The sequence below is a fragment of the Doryrhamphus excisus genome, chromosome 19 (genome assembly GCF_030265055.1).
Source record: "Doryrhamphus excisus isolate RoL2022-K1 chromosome 19, RoL_Dexc_1.0, whole genome shotgun sequence".
Taxonomy (NCBI): domain Eukaryota; kingdom Metazoa; phylum Chordata; class Actinopteri; order Syngnathiformes; family Syngnathidae; genus Doryrhamphus; species Doryrhamphus excisus.
Genome location: NC_080484.1, coordinates 10,283,468 through 10,301,884, shown reverse-complemented (window position 1 = coordinate 10,301,884; position 18,417 = coordinate 10,283,468). Strand labels below are relative to the sequence as shown.

The following is an 18,417-nucleotide window of genomic DNA, read 5'->3' as shown; positions in this document are numbered from 1 at the left end:
AGGAGCTTGAGTAAAACTGATGAAAGGTTTATTATTTCCAGTCGGAGACATGTAATTGAAAATAAACTTGATTTCTAATTATAAAATACACAAGAAAATGCAAATTAAAACATCAAAACCCATCTGTGTAACATACCGCTTATATGCATTAGCAGAAGTACAAATAACGAATGTTCTCACATCTATGTACAGGAATAGCAAGAATTTTCATGTGTGGTTAAAAAAATACACTGCTGCAATACGACTGGATGCCAGTCTTGTGGCTTTCATTTGCAATACCTAACAATGCTCCCAGATTGACACCCACTCTCAAGGACATTCTAATCCCAGAGTTTGATCTGTCCGTCCCATCCGCAGGTGATGACCTTGGAGGTTTCGTGAGGATGCCACAGGGCGCTAATACACACCCTGTCGTGAGCCTTGATCCTGTGGTACAGTTTGGTTGTCTTCCAGTCCCAAATGTTCAGTTTTCCGTCAGCGTCCCCTGACACCACATAGCTGGAAGAAAAAAATGGCAAGAACAGGGAGAAAAAGATTAGGCTAGGAGATCTAATGGGACTGTGGCAACCTGTTCAAAGACTAATAGAGGACCGCAGAGTGGAGTTTAAACTTTAATCACAGGACTGAAATGCCCTTGTTAGTGCTCCTAGTGGAGTCTAAGCATGCGTCTTTTTCAGCAAAACTCTTCATTTACAATTAAATCCTAAGGCTGCAGCCAAACAATCCCGATTTTACACAGCAAGCGTGATTCCTTACACGGGCGGCTAATCTCACAGTGATACTGTACGAGTTCAAAGACAAATTCTTACCTCATGTCAGGGGAGAAGTCCACTTGGCAAGCGTATCCAGCAACCATGTGGCCCTTGAATATTTTCTTCTTGTTCAGTCTGAAGCGGTTTTGGGCTCCAAAAATCAGAATCTGATTGTCCATAGACTGGCACGCAAGCCACTTACCTTGGGTTCAAAAACAGAAGAACATTGTGAAGATAACAGTTTGACACACGGGAGCAGAAAGGGGTGGGGGTGGGGGTAATGGCAGTGGATCTGACCAAGCGTAGAGAGAATGGATGCCATTTTGGTAAAAGTGGGAAACTAAGTGGACACCCACTGAGATCACATGCATAATTCAAAGGCTGCAGAGAAACAAACCATGTTGAGACAAATATAAAAGCCCAAAGAAGGTCAGCAAAAGAGAGCATCACTGCAAGTGTGTATAATAGTGTTTCCAACAGCAGGAAAACAATCGGAGAATAAATTAGGGATAACACCGCTGAATCCACTATCAAACCCAACCCAAGCTTGGCTTTGTCTGTCCTTGCTCAGAAGTCCATCTGCTAATACTAGAGACTGCTGCACGTTGGATTTGTTCTGCATAATGACCTCCATTGGAAGGTATGAATCTACTAAATTACGACAGTGTGTGTTTTTACACTCCCCAGAGGTCTCGCCGTTGCCAGCTCGGCACTGTCCCCCCCCGGTACTCACCATTGGGAGAAAGTGTCACAGCTGGCATGGAGTGCATGCTGGGCTCCGCGATGTACTTGAAGTCCACGGGGATGTCCCTGAAAAAGACCTGGGATGAGTACACTTGAAGATGAGAAAGCATGCTCCAGGCAAGAAAGAGCACTGGTGTATCATATGACGATAAAGAAGTCTTTCCACAGACATGACACTTTCTTCATGCTGTGCTAAGTATTTTTCTTTTGATTCATTACACATGTCATTATTTACCGACTACAAAACAAATGGGAGTAATACGCGCATGTTAATGCTAAACGTGCACGCTGAGGCCATCTTACCAGTGATGAAAAACAGCTGGAGCTGCCTTCCCTGACACGTACGCAGGCAAAGCACCCAAACATTAACACAGTACAGATTGAGAACTGTTGCCTGGGGTTTTCTGACCAGACTTTCCAAACTAGCTAAAAAAAAAAACACAGTACAATAGAAAAACAAAGCCATGATAAACCAGACGGAACCAGTTTGTCTGGAGCAACGTGGTGTGGTGTCAGCATGAAAAGAACGCACACTACAAATGTTGTTGTGAATAATACATAGGTGACCTGGGTGCTCACATATAAATACCATGTTTTTTTTACTCAACTTAACATGCATGATTGCAGATGGCAACCATGTAGCCAACAATTTATTTTATAATTCTGTATACTTTGCAATATAGGTGGAAAAGCTTAGTAGTATGAGCTTTGCTCTTTTGTCCCCCATTTTTATTATTTTAATTTTCAAAATATTAAAACTTTCTTCTCAAATAATGTTTGTAAAATTTCTTTTCATATTTTAACTTTATTGCCATGACATAACTTTTCTCCAAACCAATTATTCTAAATCTAGAACTTTATTTTGTTTTGTTTCTCATAATATTTTCCCTCATAATATTACATTATTCTCATTTCTCTTAGCCTCAATGGTTTAACATGTTCATATTTTTCTTGTTAAAACAGCCACAAGCCGCACTTTGAACACCCCTGACCTAAACCATTTAACAAAACTACTACACAAAAGGTGGGAATTACTGCTAAATAAGAAAGGGTCCGCCTGCTCAGCCATATACTGTATCACCGATACAATCAATGCACCTATAAAAACACCTTCCTGTTCCTGCTCCACATTTTACTTAGCATATTTTTTTACATTTTACTTATCGTTTTATCATACAACTCATCTTTATACTTGTACATGTTACTACAAAATTAGAACAACTTAAATGTGCAGCCACGGGACTATTAAACAGAGGTTTCACTGTAAGTGAGAGTGCAAGCACTGTGACGAAGAGGAGTATATTTCCTCACCACTGATTATTGTTCCCCTAATCATATCAGTGCACTGCCACACTCTGTAGTACCAGTAATATGAGATACTTCTGGTGAGTCCACCCTAATGCTGTCACTGAGAAGATTTAGGCATAAGGGAGTTTTGCTTGGCTTGAAGAAAAGGGAGGAAAACAATAGCCGAGAGCCAGGTGGCATCTGTGGGAGAAAGAGGACAGTAAAGCCGGACTAGCATGCCATTCAGCTTGCTTTGCTCTCAGGCGGCACTAATAAAGAAAGCCAAAGCACGTCTGTGCCTCATGTCTTCTGCAAAGTCCCAGTCGATCCTGTCTTTCATTGTTGACGCGAGAGTGTGAAAATCTAATTTTTGCCAGCTAATCCTTTTCGCTCTGGCATGCAAGTCCCTCATCTATGAGGAATGGGCAGTGGGAAGGTCTAATAGGAAAGCCTTAACACCCATGAGCTCATTGACCTTCTTGTGCAACAAGACAAGGCTACCGCAGTAATACTAACACCCCCGAGTCAGTGCAGTTCCACACTACAACCACAATAAAACACAAGACAGAATTTTACACTTTACTTACCACTCCCAAACCCGAAGACTCTTGTCGTCTGACGTGCTGACAAAGCGACGATTCTCATCCACGAATGTGATGGTGTTGACGGCGCCCAAGTGGCGGTCGTACTCCTGAACCACCTCACTGGTCCTGATGTCCCACTGGCAAAAGGACAAGGAAAAGCATGAACCACAATAACATATTCTGAACTACTCAATATAACACCAGTGAGTACTTTATTCTTACAATTGTATGCTCCCCCCCCCACTATACTATTTCATAATTGTTGACAAAAGCTGATAAAAATTGCAGCTTGGAAATCTTTAGTTGTAAGTCAAATGAAATGCAAGCATGTAAAATGCAATTAAAAATACACTTCAGTGCATCAATTTATGATGATTTCCAACATTAAAGGTTATTCTTTCAGTGCATGTCCTTTAAATCTAATGCACAATTGTACCAATTTAAGGCTTTTATCAAATGCGCTACACTAAAAGCTTTCTGTGATTAATGCCTTGTTCTCTGTCATGCAAAGGCACACATGGCTTAACAACAGAGCTGAGCTGCAGGACAGGACAGGAGTGTGTATCACGCTACTTTGGGCACAAGGTCACAAGGCGAGAAGACGTGTGTGTGTTTGGTCGAGCAAAGAAAAATACACCTGAGGTGACGGGAGAAATAGACTTCACCGTGATGGCATGCAACTTTACCTGGACAATCTTCTTATCAGACATGCCGGCCACAAAAAGATTCTGTTTCTCCTCATCTGGGTTGAATTTGACACAATAGGGCACCTTTCTGTTGGTGAAGCGAGAGATGCACTTGCCTGTGGAGGGACATCGATACTTTACAACAGTAACAATGCATGCAGTATTGCAACTCTAGCAGCTGCATTGAGATGATGTGGCGTTAGGAGGAGGTTCGATTTGCACCAATGGGTTGATTTAACTCTTTTCTGCCCTCTGCTGGAAAACAACTCCAGAGATTTGAAACTGAGGCACTTTCCATGAATGAATACGCTCGCTAACGTGTACATTCTGTGGCCCCAAACATTTGAGGCATTCAATGCAGACTTTTCCACATTATATTAACAAAGTACAAAAGGGTTATGCAAGAGTTCACTCTCAAAACCGAGCAAAATTACCTTCAAAAGGCAGATTTTTGCATTTCAGACTTGTGGGTATTTTATGAAAGGTGAGAGAGATAAAAAAGCAGCATACCTGTCTCAGAGTCCCAGAGTTTGAGGTAGCGGTCGTAGGCAGCGCTGAGGAACTGCGTCCCTTTGTTGTTAAAGCAAATGTCTCGCACCGCTTTGCTGTGCCCTGATAAAAAAAAACACACTCAAGTTAAAACCAAACAAATACAAAATGTCACATCAACTAAGCCCTACTGGTCTCGTTATCGTGTCTCCCCAGTTGCTTGCCTTTGATATTACATTTATTTGAGGAATTTTTTTTAAAAAAGTATGTGGTAATGAGGGTGCTGTGGGAGACGAGGAGTAATGAATCTTTAAATGGGCCTGGGGAGAGGATCTTTCTGTCTTTTCCAAGGGTTCGCCATCCTCTCATTTCTACAATCTATGAAACCTTTTGGCTTCTTCTCTCACAGTGTAGATGACACAAATTCCCTGTGGGGATCCCCCCCCCTTGTTAAAATGGACTTTAGCAGGACTGCATAACTGAGCCAGCCCACTGTGGCGGTCTAGTTTTCTTGCTCAAATGCCAAGATACCCAAAAGCTACATGCCCCTTGTGGTGTTTCTTTGCATGCACGCTCATCAAAAAACTACTGAGAGTCAGCCAGATAGGGAATGTAATTTGGGGCTACATGAAAAGGCACCAGAAATGATGCATACGCCCTCAAAAACATGTGGCAGTCTAACGCATTGATGATATCTACAAGATTATGGTGCTGACAACTGAGTGCGCAGCTAATTTCAAGGTGCAAAAAAAATTCACATTACAGTATTAAATGGAGCATGTACTATCGTTCTTCAAATTGTGACGAGTATTAGAACCATCAATTATTCAACGATTTGATTTGGGTGGCATTCAACTCTCAATCTTGCAGTTGAAGCTTATGAAAATGTGATGTGATCAAGATTGTACCATTCTGACTACACAGAAGTGTCCATAGCTACTGCTGAGTACACATTTTAATCTACAATATCTTTGTTTTTGTTTTAAATAGACCATTTGTATACAATTTTAGCCTCAGTTGTGTGAACAAACAATTGAAAATGATGCGTGTATTTAACAGGAAACATACACCTGCTTGAAGAAATAAACCAAGCCCTCAAGTCCAAGAAAACCTCTGATATCACTTTTACTATGACCGTTACTCCTATGACAGCTTTTACTGCAACTCGATACCTGCACATCAAACATGACATCTGTAAAGCTAGTGTGTAACATGCTACTTTATGTGGTGATTGTCTTTCTGATTTTTCCCATCAAGGTCACGGCAAGTCGCACACAGCTCATGTTTGGATGAGCATTTATGCTGGATGCCTTTCCTGATGCAACCTCACACTTATCAAGGCTTGGAACCAACAACTGAGCGTGGAATAGAGAGGTGTTGAAATCAAACCATATATTATTTGCATATTTTATGTTATGTAATTACATTATTTAAATTAGCATTATTCATATGTGTATAAAATGCTAACATGTGCAACAGTATTTTGGAAATGCACTTGTACAAATGAGAAACCTCTCTCATACTGTTGACACCTTCTCTCTAAATTGGTGTATCAGCACACAAAATAACAGGCATTTCTGCAGCAAATGAAAAGAAAATGCTCTGATACTTATTACTTATACGTCCACAGCAAGAAAAATCAAAAGCTCTGCCACTTTAACTAAATAAAAATCACTCTTCTCTGTGTATTCGGTCCTCTCAAGTCTCTGAGTCCTGTCAGCTCCCCGGACTGATGAATTATGCATAATTCAGTGAGGGAGCTGACAAGCAGAAGTGTGCAGAAAAACAATCTCCATTCTGACAGCGCACTGTCTCTAGAGAAGACTGTAGAAGTGACCTGTATGCATTAACCCACCCCCTGCCACCTCCCACTGGTCCTATTCACTAGAGAAAATAAACACCCAACAATAGAAAAATCACAGTCTCTGTAGTCAGCATCACTACTGTGTATACACATTTAACATCTACCACTTTTTCTTCCACAATGGAGATTAAAACGTATCTTCTATTTGTTTTTATTAGAATTGGTTGTTATGCCATCTGGCTATTCATATTTACAATAATTGTGGGTGGTTTATTTTAGAGGACATCGACAATAAGCTCTATTTTTATTCTTTACAAAATGTATAAAACCACATGGGGATTACTACCTCACAAGCGCTTAATCTTTTTATTTGGATTTTCTAAATATAAACTTACCAATAAAGGTCCGTATACACCTCCGCTCATTGTACACTTCCCACAGCTGTGGAAAGACGAGGAAAATGCATTTCATTGAATTGACATTATGTGATTATTGTATTCTGTTGTGTTTGCATGGCTCTCTGTGGTGCTTATTATTACCTTAATTTTACAGTCCATGGAGGAGGAGAGCAGTAGATGACCAGACTTGGGAAACAGTCGGATGGCACTGACACCCTGGAAGATTATGCAAGCAGATGGATGATTAGCATCATCACATCTGAATAACTTTGCACATGTTTTTCTAGGAAAACCTGTTGACTTAAAAATGATTAGTCAATCAACATTTGCTGTTTAGCTAGAGGTCCTGGAAGGCATCTTTACATGTTTTGCATGCAATGCTAATGTGTTCACAGCCACCACGCCCAGCCCTCTAACCTTGGTGTGTCCTGACCAAACATGGATTTGCTTCTTGGGAAGATAACACTTGTCTGGTGCTTCTGAAGACCGCAAATTGATTCCCACATCCTGAGGGACATGCAGGTAGGACCTGCCCTGGTAGTCGTACATCTCCTTAACTGAAAAAAGAAGGGAAAAAAGTGCTATTAAGTGTAGACAGAAGCAAATGCCGAATTATCTTGATAGCTTTCTGCAGCTAAAACAACAACTATACCATGAAGAATAGTCTTCTCCTCGGCTGGAGCTTCATCTTCATTCCTTCCCCTCTTTTGCCTTTTAGCCGTTATCTCATCCAGCTCCTTCTTCTCCTCCTGTAACCCATCATCACATCTGAATATTCAAGCACAGCAATTTGCCTTCGTTGGGTGAGGCCAGGGTTGTACGTTACCTCTGTGGGTTTGGCCACCAATTTCTCATCAACATATTTGGCCCACGGTCCGAGGAAGTTGTCGATCTCTCCTGGGTCACCACCTTTGACCTTTTTCCTTTTCTCTGTCTTCTTGTAGCTACTCTCAAACACTGTCAAGCCTGTAGGAAGTATAATGTTTTTTTAAAGCGCAAAATAAATCAGTAGGTTTAAAATGGATATTTATTAATGAATACCCTGTTTTTTCTCAGCCTCATCCACTGCTCCAATGTAAGAAGTGCAAGTTACTTGGTTTGAGTCGACAGATGGATCTAAAGCGTAACCTGTTTAGAGTGGACATGATAGTTACAAAGAGTGAACATAGAAGCAAAATATGTACACCAACGGATGTGCAAAAATTCACCAAAGACTGAAAAGGTCCTTCTCTGCTGCTCGAACATAAAATCGTTGACGTGAGCAGGTTCTGCATAGCCAGATAGCATATTCCTTGATGCAGCCATCTGTTGGGTTTTAAAGGGGTTTTCTGGTCCAAACTAGGAGGAAAGAATACAAACATACTTACAATGCTGAACTACTGTTCTATCTGTCTCTGTCTTTCAGATATATATAATTCATGTATAAAGCATTTTGGAGTCGGTCAGTCGAAACATCAGCTTTGTGTAAAACTTACCTGCGGGGCAAACATGGTTTCATATGTTGGGTTATAATTGACTTCTTTCAGGGCAGGATCAAGATGTACGCCAGTCTCAACAGACTCCTATAATAAGGACATACCGGTAAGGGTACATAAAAGATATTTATACATAAATTGTGTACAGTAATAGCAGTTGTGGTGAGTCTTAAGTGTTTTTTAACGAAACGCTAACACGCTTTGCACGCCTTGAGTCTCTCGCGCGAAAAGTTACCACGAATATTTCATTAGATCTAAACATAGAAATCCACATTGTAAATAAAAAATAGGATATACCTGTACAAATGACTTAAATTATCTACAAAAATGACCCTATTAGCAGCTAGGCGTAAACAACGTTTCGCTATCCATCGATGCTACTATCGTTAGCCAGCGTTAGCTAGCTAGCATAGATAGCTTACCTTTACCGCAACTTCCGGGGCCGAATTAAGGACAGCCAACGTCATCGTGGGATTTGACTGTAAAGGTTTAAGGTGTGCCGTCGCATCCGGATCCGTAGACTCGGCTTTGTCGGGACTTGAACTAGACTCTGGTTCATTTTCCGAATCGGAATCACTGGCGTATGAAACGAGGGAAGCTACGGCGGAGGACATCTTGGATGTTGTGCTTTGACCGGAAGTTTGTATCTTCACTTCCGCTTTGGCTAAGACTATAAGGTATGAATAATAATTTAGTATTTTAAATCAATTAATTTCGAAAAATAACAGTTGAATTATAACCATGCACAAATTAAATTGAATTTCTATATGAAGTATATATGTTTGCACATACATTATGAATCCAAGAATCATACGATAATGTATGAAATCATCATTCATTGTCGTAGGTAACGATGAATAAAAAACGATTAACTACCACGCATGTATTGTGACAGAAAAGTAAAACAAAAATGTTGTGGTGCGTATATATTTTATAGGGCGGGATGTGCTCAGGTTTATTCACCTCCCACATTGGAGCGGTCGCATAGGACGCGGTGGCTCCCCAACAATAGAGTGGTGCATACCACTGTCGTTGCTTGTTGCGGGGATATTTACCGGCGAATGCGCGCTGTTTCCGCACGGTTCCCGTAGGTTTTAGCACTGCAACGCATATGCGTAACACTCGTGCAGCCTTAAAAAAATTTACATATATAATTATCACCTCCACGGACACGGTTTTGCGCACATTTCACCGATCTGTACTGTGTGGCTCCCTTTGGAAGAAAGTGCCAGGGTTCTCCTCGGAGTCATCCGCCTCTTCTTGCACGGAGAAGCACATTTGATATAAGAGACAGTCATGGACACTAACCGGGGATTTAAATGTTTGCACACGGCGGCATGCTCTGCGGCACAATGAGGACGGAATAAGACAAACGGGGGATTTAATCAAACTAAACAGGTATGTTGTGATGATTTGCACGTGTGTGTGTTTCTATCAGAGCATGTCACATTTTAAAAGATGTTTCACAGCATCAACTGCTGCCTTTGACAGACGTTGTAACTTTAGTTGCTGGTAATTCTAGCCCGCATGGCCATTACTGCCAATCCAAAATAGCCGATGCAATGAATTAAAAGTGGAGTGCATTAAGTTAACCTAATTGCACTGCAGTGTGCCCCACATCTGGGCAAGCAGCCTCTTGACATATTGGCTCCTTAGTGGTAGAACAAATATTTACAACTAAAAGAAGACCAAGCTGGAATAATATAACATGTCCATGTCATGGGGCTTCCTGCTTAGGCGATGGCTTGGCATCAAGGCGACGGTGATTGAATTTTCTCCACTATAAGACTGCTTCAGAGGAGAGGATGGATGGGGTCTATCAGCCAGTCTGCAGTTGCTGTAATGGGGGGATGGGGAGATTCTAGCCCAGTGGAAAAAAAATCATGCTTAGTGAAATTGGAAACCTTCTTTGTATGACTTCAAGTGAAGCACAAGAGTGGGCACTATAAACAGTCATGCTTGTGTGCTGATGAGGGGGCTTGCACTCCTAAGTTGGGGAGAAAAGTACATCATTGTACGTTTTGGGGGAACAGTGGTTTGTCACTCAGGTGTGCACATGGTCAATTAGTATTGTTTTTCAATGTACACAACATTTTTCAACACAAATCATGCAATGAAAATAAATCGTTCCCACTGTCACCGGCAGAAAATCAAAAAGCAACATTCTGAAATGTAAAAACAAGTTAACCACTGTTTTTACATTAGGAACAATAAAACACAGAGGTGTATGTGCATCAGGCATCTCATTTTTTCAGACGTCGTAGATCCATTCTGATTTTGTGCCTGTCTGTCATTTTGTCTGTATTCATCTTTTTTTTTGTAAATTAGCCTATAAAGGCGTAACAAGCCCCCCCAAATGAAAATCATTGAAAATGCTTTTGTTTAAAAACCCTGCATTAATTTATAGCAAAATCTTTTATGTTTCAATTCTGTCCACCAAGCGGTGCTACATTTTCCCATTCAAAGCATGCATCAACATTTTTTGCAAGGGTGCCTTGCTTGTAAAATTTGTGTGTTTTTATATACACATTTGTTTTTTTGTGTGTTTTGGAAAAAACAGTGGATCTATAAACAAACGGTCTTACTTCTTCATATAAGTGTGAAAATAGGTTAACACTGTACAACCACTTGGTACCTTACCTTAAAGGGGAAATGCACCTTTTTTTGGAACCATTTACAATCCTTATGTGAAACATACATGAGCTAGCTAACAACGGACGTCATGGAAAATACGTATATGCTAAAGCCCTTGCAGAAAACCTAAAAAAATGCTAACCTTGTTCCATTTACGTAACAGATGTCTATATTAACCAAGCTACAGCGATGTTGTTATTATAGCAGCTAACATGAAGAACTATATTTACCTAGCGGACTAACACAACGCCTCGCTAGCTGTTCGTGTTAGCATCACTCACAGACTAAAGCGTGGATACCTAGCAACTCGATTTCGCTATGAAGACTCTACAAGATGCTCATTTGCTGTCAGAACAGGTATGTTTTTACCTGAGGACTGTTAAAAACGCTGTTAAAGTTTTTTTTTGAGGGCTTTGTAGTCGAAATAGGTGTGTCTCAATGATGTACATTGTTAGCTAAATACAGTATGCGTTCATGTTTCACATCAGGATTGTGAATGATGGGCAAAATTTCCCCAAAAAGTACACAATACAGTATATGATGTCTGGGTGTTTGTGCTTTCTGTTTTCACTTTCCAAGCCTTTTATGGCCCTGCATTAGGACTAGATTGTGTATTTACATCATTAGCTGATTTAGAGTCATTACTAATGACAGTAATGGGGTCCAGCTTGTGTAAGTACCGTATGTTCTACCAGATGCACTGTACATGCATTTGAAGAAGTGGCACTAAGCGACCCTGGAAAGTTTATGTTCAAAGTAAGTGGCATAATGAAAACAGCTATGACAAAACCGGCTCAAGGCTCCTTGCAGCTGTTCAAGTTATCACCCACGCTATCACGTGTCTGCAGTCCAAGCTATAGGGTTCACAACAACTCCCATTACTACCTCATAATTGCGCATTGATTGTTTTGTTCACTGTCAACGCTGCTCCTTTCTTTCCAAGGGATGACAATAAGGTGCAGTTTGCGGTTCTCATGCCTTTTTCTCAAGGCCTTGCGATAGAAGAGCCTTGGCATACCTCTTACTGAAGCTTTTGGACCTCTCATCTTTGTTGACATAGCTCTGATCCTCTGCCAGTCTCTTTCAGACTAAATAAAAAAAAGAATATCTGCTTTCCTCATTACTCACCACTGCAGAGTGATAACTGGATGGTGAAAAAGTTGATGGGGGTGAGAAAAAGGTGTGAAAAACAAAGAGGTTTCATGCAGGAGGTTACAAAATGTGATCCACCCCCCCACCCTCCCTGTCCTCCCTTACGTGCCATTTAGCAACAGAGCGCCTATCTTTCAGCTGTTTGGATGCTCCAGGAGCTGCCACACACAGGACCTATTGTTCCTCCTCTTGGCCAGGCCTACAGCTCCATAATACTGCTTCTGTCCCTGCTCTGAACTGGCCTGACAGTCGGACACCAGGCTCAATTTGGATGGGTCGGCTGCTGTCCCTTGTGTCTCTCTGCTAGTTGTCTTATTCTGCATGTTTCTGTCTGGCCGTGGTTGCGGACACGGGCAGAAGGTCGTTTACACGATACTTTTATCTACTTTTGGACATATGAGATTGTTCTGAAAACGGTATGACTTCCACCCCAACACTAAAAACAGTCATTCATCTTGAAGCAATTAATGCAAAATGGAGTGCACTGCTTGGCAGCAACCAGCAGAGGTGCTACTGAGTCAGTTCACTAGTTTGCTGACAGGAGACGTTGACCAACAACATGACTTGATATGAACTATATGGGAAACTACATCCATGAAAGCGTCCTCCTCAATATACGACTAAATAAATGCCACAGGTTCTCAATAGTACAGTTTAACATGCTTAATTGTTTCCAGACTCAACCGCAATGTCAATTTCCTATGAAGTGAAGTTCCGCAAAGTATAATTATATATTAATAAATGGAATGTTTTCATAGCTAGCATAGAAAACCAGTTTATGACTTTCTAAGTATGATTTTTTACCATTATTAGAGTCCAGTACACATGAAATAACACCCCTAAAGTCACCGATCCACTTTGTTTACATCCCATTGCGCAACCGTAATGCTCATTCTCTGGCATCAATGCTGGGTATCGAGAGATGACCGCCTCTTCACACATAGCATGCGACTGAGCTAACGAGTAAGCTTCCAAAGAAAGAGGACAAAGTAAGAAGCCAAAAACATACCACTTCCACATGGAATGGGAGGAAATCTTGTGTTCTCTAGGCAATATTTACTTGGAAAAAAAAACCCTGAACCGCAGTATTACAGAATGTTGTAGAATTTTCGATGCAGCATGTCATTTTGGACAGTATGTGCCGCAGCATAGGCCATTTTCCCTGCAAAGCAATATGTTTACCTTCATATGATTGTCATGCTAAATTTAATGATTTGTTTCCGACAATGATAAACACTGGATGGAATGCAGACAGCCCCAATGTCAAATATCTTGTTTGTTTACTACTACTGTGTCAGTTTGCTGCCAAGTACAAACGCACAGCTCATCACTCAGTAGCAGTGTGGTGTTTTACAAATAGTGTCCTGTGAATGACCTGGATTATTTTCTCAGCTGAAAGCCAGAGTGAATAAACTACAGATGAGGCCACTCCCTTGGTGTTTTTTTGTGTTTGGATTGTATTTGCATCGTATTTGATACCCTCTTCAGGGCAATGTAGCTGGGAGAAACCAGATAGGGGATTTTCTAGAGCAGCTATTGTTATGAGCAGTAGCATTGTGTGTTTGTGGCCATCAGGACAGTCCGATGTTTACACTAGCAACACAAGAAAACAATAATGTGACTATCCATCCCTACTTATTATATTTTCTCTCCCAAGGACCTCGGTGCTGCTGGCTTTGAAATGATCTCATCTGTAGCACTTGGAACTAGTGTGTTATTTGACTGATTGGCTATTTTTTCAACGACACTGTAGCTCTGCCTTGGTTTGGTTTAGACATGATAGTGTTTACATTAGTTTCCACTACTTTGCCTTTTTGTACATGTATAGGCTGTAGTACAGAATTGCAGTCTACACTTGATCAAACTTACTTAAGATTTGTCAGATCAAAACACCATCGCTGCAGAAGATTTCAAACAGTGATGACTTCCTCAGTCTGCACTCTAAGCATAGTGGGAACTGTAGTTCTTTTAACAATAGTTTGTTGTTTGGCTCAAAAAAAGTAGAGGTTTACAGTCCAGGATTTACAATAATTTATTGATTGATTGAGTTCATTAGTATATCTCACCTTCTTTATCAAAATGCCAGCACTCACAACTTATGTGGTCCCCATGGCGGGTTATTTAGCAGTAAAAAAAAAAACATTGGAATGTGCAATATTGTATGAAAACCAAATACTGTACAAAAACTGTAGAGAAAATTTGAGGGAACATTGAAGACAAAAACCACACCATATGAAAACTGAGGAAATGCACTAAAAAGCAAACCAAATGGAACCTCTGTTTGCAGCAGGGTGCAAACTGACCGCTGTTTTCAATTAAGACATGTGAAAATAACAGCAAGCAGCTTCTTTGTTACTTCCAGTGTTTGCTGGATGGAGGTCCAGCAAAGATGATTGGACAAACACATGCTAGATTTATCATCTTTGATGATGAGTCACGACTTAACTCATCAGTTGGAAACTGTGTGGGGTCACAAATCATGACTGTTGTCCAAATGGGACAAATCACCGCTGCAGTGCCCGGGTCAGAGGGACATGACATTTTCCCATATTATACAAATTTCCAATCATTTTCAATGTGTCACAGAGGTCCCATATTAGTGTATCATGAACGCAGATAGTGCTTTTGAAGTAAGCCATTCTGGGAACACACTGTTTTGTGTGTCTGTTGCTTTAATACTAATGAGCTGACTTTGTCCATGCCTGTCTCCAAGACGCACAATTCTGCACTTTATCCACTTGTTTACATATACACTGTAACTCAGCACTTGTCCAATATAATAGATGCCACATATAACATACAACAATGTAACATTGAGGAGCTACAGTACTAACATGACTCTCCCATGCCTATTTTCTGGAAAAAGACAAGGTGATCAAATGTATAGCTCATTTTAAGATGTGTAGTGAAGCCTATTCCCTAATGCTCTTGATTTTTCTCACCTTCGTAAACAGGCTCTACTCATTAAAAAGTCACTTCTGTGTAGTAGTTAATATTTATAGCATGGTGGTTTGCACTGTATAAAAAAAGACTCCAATAGCCAATTGAATCTCAAAGTCAAGCAAATGGAAAAAGGGGGAAAACTGGAAAGTGTCCCTTACATAACCACTTTCATTTATAGATACATGCCTACAGCATGGTGTGTGTTTGTGTGCCTGTTATATAAGACACACACACACACACATACACCACTGCTCTAAAACGTATGTTTGCACTGTATGTAGCTTAAGACTTTGTGAAGGTCTTGTGTGCACGCTCGTGCGTATGAGGTCACACGTGAAATCCCTCTGCTTCTTTTGGCCTGCTGCAGTTGGCTGGAAGGCGGTGCATGTGTGAATGTGATTCATTGCCTCTAAGGTCAGAGGGAAACCATTCAGTAAGTCGGCTCGCGGTTGCTGTGAAAATGTCATTCTTTTGACACGGACATCGTGTTGGATTAAAATACCAAACAGGAGTTAAAGATGTACTTTTTAAATAATTTTGCTCAGTCCTCAGGTAAAAAAAAAATGCTGACCGCCAACGAGGATGTTATCGAGTCTTTGTAGCGAAATTGAGACCTCGTTTTTCGTTTTTGGCATTTTTCATGTTGGCTGCTACAATAACAATATTAAATTAGCTTGGTTAATACAGAAGTATTATATAATTATATAAATGGAACACTGTTTCGTGAGGGTTTTAGCGTCAAAATAGGTACATCCCATGATGGCCATTGTTAGCTATTTCAAACTAACTTGTTTTCTCGCGCTAGACTGCACGGAAAAGGGAAATAAATGTGTTCATGTTTCACATGAGGATTGTGAATGATGGGCAAAATTCCCCCCCAAAATGGCAGTTACCCATTTAAAAGGATGGTTTGGATTTTTTGACATGAAGTTATATGACATCATGTAGTGCGTCAAAAGTACGTTCTATGTTTCATTCATTCATTCATTTTCTACCGCTTTTTCCTCACGAGGGTCGCGGGGGGTGCTGGAGCCTAACCCAGCTGTCTTCGGGCGAGAGGCGGGGTACACCCTGGACTGGTCGCCAGCCAATCACAGGGCACATATAGACAAACAACCATTCACACTCACATTCATACCTATGGACAATTTGGAGTCGCCAATTAACGGGGAGAACATGCAAACTCCACACAGAGATGGCCGAGGGTGGAATTGAACCCTGGTCTCCTAGCTGTGAGGTCTGCACGCTAACTACTAGACTGCCATGCCGCCGTTCTATGTTTTTCTGGAGATATATCTGGAGAGCCGATTCAGGGCTCAAGGCTTTCCTGAGAGCCGATGTAACCTGTTTTGAAATGGTTCTATTATAATTTATATGCCAAATAATATATAAGCGTTTTATATTGCTATCAAAAAAGGCTGCAAGGTATATCATAAAGGGAATTTCAGGCCATAACACCCGTCCCTAACTCTGTTATTATGTTAGCTCAATGCCTTGACAGGTGTATGAGGAGAGAGGTGGTACAAAGATGTCAGCTGGTGCACCTGCTTCATAAATAACATACATATCCCTTGTGGCAGAGTTGAGAATGCAGCATGACACAGGGAGAGCACGCCACCTATCCAGACAAGTCGGGTGCAGGACTAACTCCAGCAACAACAGTAGAGCATGCTCAACCATAGCACATAGACGGTAGTGGAGCATGACTTCTGTACGACCACTAAGAGTAATAACTTCCGAATCAGACATTATGGGCAAGATACAGCAGTGCAGTGTTGGAGTTAAAGCAGCTTTGGCGGGAGTTGCCTGGAGGAAAACACACACACACACACACACTCCTTCCCTCCTGCAATCCTCCACTCTGCAGGGTAGAGAAAGGTCAAAAGTCATTTCACTGTTTTGTGCTGTTCTTATGAATGCAAACAGTGGCTTGAGGCAAGAGCTCGCTTTGAGTCGGTAAGCCTCAGGGGGAATTGGGGGGTGGGGGGTGGGGGGTGATAGGCTGACATACATACCTGGTGTATTACCACTGCTGCAGTCGAGCCAGTCATGCTATGGATAATTATTTTCTGTGTTGGGCTTCAGAGAGAGCACCAACATTCGAATGTGCTGCAATCAGTATATTATTCCGCCCTAACAAAAAATTACAATCTTTATGCAGTTTAACTCATAATTATGAAAAATATAGTTTTTTTTTTGGTACAATATTTTCTTTTAAAACACAATTGGTAATGTATCCTAGAGGTTGATGGTGTTCTTATATTTTTGATGATATCTTATCCTGAGCCTGTTGCATACAGTCCCTGCAAAGGAGGTCATGTTTTGTTTTAATGTATATAGAAAAACTACAGTAATCCCTCATTAATCGCACTCAATAGGTTCTAGACCCAAATTTCTGTAGGATTCACTATTAATAAATTATTTCGTAATTAGAAAACCTGTTTTGATTTTCTCAATAACATTTTTACCATTATTGGAGTCCCCTAGACATGAAGTAACACCCCTATAGTGACCTTCACATTCATATAACAATATAGTAGATGTAATCTGAGAAAATGAGCCATTTAAGACATAAATAAGACTCATGCTCATGCGTGTTTCAATAAATCCTCCTCAGAGTTGAGTTTTAGGGCCACAACAGTACCTTGTGTTGTTATTATGTTATTATTGTTTTTGCCTTGAAAATAGCAGCAACAGTCCATTCCTTCTCGGATAAACAAACAAAAAATACAACACTCTACTTATTTGTTCTTCACTTTGTAGACATCTTGTACTGTAGTAGTCAACATATACTACAATTATCTTCTTCTACTCCACAAAATAAGCACATTAAATGCTGAAGATAACCATGGTTTTCTGTCCACAATTTGCCAGAAGGCTTGACACAGATCGATGCTGAGCTCCAACAAAAAGCAATAAAAGAAAAAAGAGGAAAAAAAAATAAAGACAACAACTGTGAGGAATATATTTTAGGTTCCCACAGCAGTCCTGGCTGGGAACCTTGGGCTGTAATATACAATATACTGTAGTGATGGGCTCTACTGCGTGGGAAACAGGAGGAGGATGTGGATTATGACGAGCATGCTGAGTAGGTGTTGATCTAATTACATCAGGGGGCCGAGAGAGAATGGTCCATCTCTGATTGTGACTGACAAGCACAAACAAAGACTCAGACATGCTCACAGACAAACTCAATGACAGCCAAAGCCCTGACTGACCAGGATAGCGATAACTGCACACACTCGCATTTTTGAGGACGCTTGATGATATGCTCGCTGATAAGCAGGGTGAAATAGAAGCAAATAAAGGGGAGACAATTGTAGCATCAGGAGGAAACGGATTAGCTTCCCTCTGAGGATTGGAGGATAGGGAATCTGAAAATGTGGTGACCCAAAACAAGCGGCAGGAGAAGCTATTTTTGTCTTTTATCTTCTGTGTTCTGGGAGTACTATGTCTCAATTGAGTCACC

The 18,417-nt window shown here is 40.8% G+C and overlaps 2 protein-coding genes across 5 annotated transcripts in view; one reads left to right on the top strand and one right to left on the bottom strand.

Moving 5' to 3' along the window:
• Positions 1 to 11: 11 nt before the first annotated feature.
• Positions 12 to 9,537, bottom strand: cdc40 (cell division cycle 40 homolog (S. cerevisiae)). Of its 3 annotated transcripts, none has more exons than XM_058056576.1 (15): positions 9,405 to 9,537; positions 8,220 to 8,306; positions 7,953 to 8,082; positions 7,786 to 7,872; positions 7,571 to 7,710; positions 7,397 to 7,493; positions 7,162 to 7,301; positions 6,886 to 6,960; positions 6,742 to 6,787; positions 4,564 to 4,665; positions 4,054 to 4,169; positions 3,371 to 3,504; positions 1,486 to 1,562; positions 810 to 954; positions 12 to 498 (listed from the first exon to the last, which is right to left on the bottom strand). In XM_058056576.1, exons 2-15 carry the CDS (start codon positions 8,232 to 8,234, stop codon positions 321 to 323), a joined length of 1,482 nt encoding a protein of 493 aa, XP_057912559.1. In that variant the 5' UTR covers positions 8,235 to 8,306; positions 9,405 to 9,537; the 3' UTR covers positions 12 to 320. The 3 variants fall into 3 exon arrangements, with proteins under 3 accessions (XP_057912559.1, XP_057912558.1, XP_057912557.1); XM_058056575.1 differs by having other exon boundaries at positions 9,381 to 9,528; XM_058056574.1 differs by lacking the exon at positions 9,405 to 9,537 and adding an exon at positions 8,642 to 8,857.
• The window catches only part of wasf1 (WASP family member 1), a 36,735-nt gene continuing 27,521 nt past the window's right edge, over positions 9,204 to 18,417 (top strand). For both annotated transcript variants that reach the window (XM_058056578.1, XM_058056577.1), the window contains exon 1: positions 9,204 to 9,617. The gene's annotated coding sequence lies outside the window, so the exon portion shown is untranslated. The remainder of the gene's footprint in view (positions 9,618 to 18,417) is intronic.

Coding starts and splice junctions, on each gene's coding strand:
- cdc40 (XM_058056574.1), bottom strand. CDS start 8,833: ATGTCCTCCGCCGTAGCTTCCCTCGTTTCATACGCCAGTGATTCCGAT. Junction 7,711..7,785: donor TGAGGCTGAGAAAAAACAGG/GTATTCATTAAT, acceptor TACTTCCTACAG/GCTTGACAGTGTTTGAGAGT. Junction 4,666..6,741: donor GTGTATACGGACCTTTATTG/GTAAGTTTATAT, acceptor TTTTTTTATCAG/GGCACAGCAAAGCGGTGCGA.